The following is a 1,945-nucleotide window of genomic DNA, read 5'->3' on the forward strand; positions in this document are numbered from 1 at the left end:
GTCAACGTGACTTTTTTTATTGTTTTTTTTTACAAATTTACCCTCAGTCTGAAGATTATGCTATTTTTGGACCCCTTTTTTTTTTTAAAAAAAAAAAAAAAACTTAAAGTTACGATCGGAAGATGGCATTAGTTTTTTTTTTTTTTCAAAACTTAAATTGCAGTCTAAGGATAAAATTCTCGAACCGATCCTTTTTTTCTTCAAAACTTAAGTTGCAGTCTGAAGATGAGGTTCTCGAACTGCTTTTATTAAAAAAAAAAAAAAACTCAAGTTATCATCGAACCACTTTTTTTTTCAAAATTTAAGTTTTTGTCAAAGAATTTTAACCTCGGACTGCAACTTAAGTTTTGAAAAAACAAAAAAAAAAAACGGCCAAGAGGTAATTTAAAAAAAATAAAAAAATCTTAAAGGTAATATTCCATTTAAAGAGAGCGTACCATATCTTCTCTACTACGTAATTATATTTTCTCTACTACGTAATTAATAATAATATGTTGTAACTTCCTCAAAACCAAAAAGGAATGGTCTGGTAATATTCAATCCCGGTCTTTAAACTGGAAAATCTCTCTAACTTCGTGGCCACTACTTAACAAGAATAAAATATTTTACAGTCCCTCTCTCTTAGTAAAAGCGCCTGAGAAAATCAACAGAACGCCGAGGAATCTCTTAACTCTGAATTCTCAATTAAACAGAATCCAAAATTTAATACAGACACGGAGAAACGACTTCATCTGAAAAAACGGAGAAATCCTCGTCACAGTTTCTGAATCCTGTAACTGATATCATCACCTCAAACATCAAACTTCAGACATTAAATTAAATCAGAAACTACTGTATTCCTACTTAGCAAAGGATTCATCATTCACCTAATCAGCTTTCAAGCTCTTAACCTAATCCGTAATATAACATCACAATCAAATCACCTATCGTCACAGTAAAACAACGAAAAATCAACACAAAAACAAGGAATGCAATAAAAATCCATGGATTATGTAATTCTCATCAACAAATATATGCCGGATTCTCTAGAATAGCTTCAATATTTCTGATAGTCGATATCCTATCAAAGTTACAAGGAGAGAACCTAAATTTCATCACCATCCTATGTCACAGAGAGTAATGACCAAAACAAAAGGGTCACATATACTATTCCATTTTCTAAATCAGAAGCATGAAGAATCCGATATCATCTAAGTTAGCTGGCTCATCTGTAAGACTTGAGCATTGCTCCACAAAATGTACAGATTATAGCCTTCCATTTTCTCCGATAGAAGGGCACAGAGCAAAACCTAGTGTCTGTTCTCATATCGGCGACGCTTGCTCCTCCTCTGCATCGTGAACAACTTCCAGCCGCTGGTTTACTTCTCCTCACCATCTTCTTCTGGTCCACTAAAAAACAGAAGAAAACCATCCTCTTCACCCAGAAGAACAGAGTTATTAAAGGATAAATATGCAGAGCACTTTCTTCAGCTTTCCGGCAACGTTTTTATTTTCCAGGGACTTTTGCGCTGATTTCCCGGCGACCTTTAGGCTCAATGCTTGATTCTCCGGCGATGTTTTCGGCAGTTGAGAGAGGACTTTTCCTAACTTGTTTTAAAGAAAGGCGCGTTTTGGGTTGCGGATTTATAGGCGTGCTGGTGATAAAGGTCGAGCAAGTTTTGGAGATCGAACGATACGTGAATGATAAGGGAGGACACGTGGCAGAAAAGTAAGTGAAAAGTAGCTTGATGAGTAATCACGTTCTTCATGCCACAAACCTGTCCGCTGGTCACAGTAGACTGTATTATCGTGGGTTCTGTAAACTTTAAACAGTTGGCGCGCAGCGGAGGAGCGTTAACCGTAAACTTTGTGCGGCGAAATTTCGGTTCTGATTTTATCAATACGAATTTCGGCTGAAATCGTGAATAGTCCACCTTAGATCAGTGGTAAAAGAACGAATCCTCAT

The 1,945-nt window shown here is 36.2% G+C and overlaps 1 protein-coding gene across 1 annotated transcript; it reads right to left on the reverse strand.

Moving 5' to 3' along the window:
- Positions 1-969: 969 nt before the first annotated feature.
- Positions 970-1,506, reverse strand: LOC18428539 (uncharacterized). The gene has a single exon (XM_011622989.3). It carries the CDS (start codon positions 1,409-1,411, stop codon positions 1,205-1,207), a length of 207 nt encoding a protein of 68 aa, XP_011621291.1. The 5' UTR covers positions 1,412-1,506; the 3' UTR covers positions 970-1,204.
- Positions 1,507-1,945: the final 439 nt, after the last annotated feature.

The sequence above is a fragment of the Amborella trichopoda genome, chromosome 2 (genome assembly GCF_054954075.1).
Source record: "Amborella trichopoda isolate Santa Cruz 75 chromosome 2, AtrichopodaSantaCruz75HAP2 v2.0, whole genome shotgun sequence".
In the NCBI taxonomy this organism is placed as follows: Eukaryota; Viridiplantae; Streptophyta; class Magnoliopsida; order Amborellales; family Amborellaceae; genus Amborella; species Amborella trichopoda.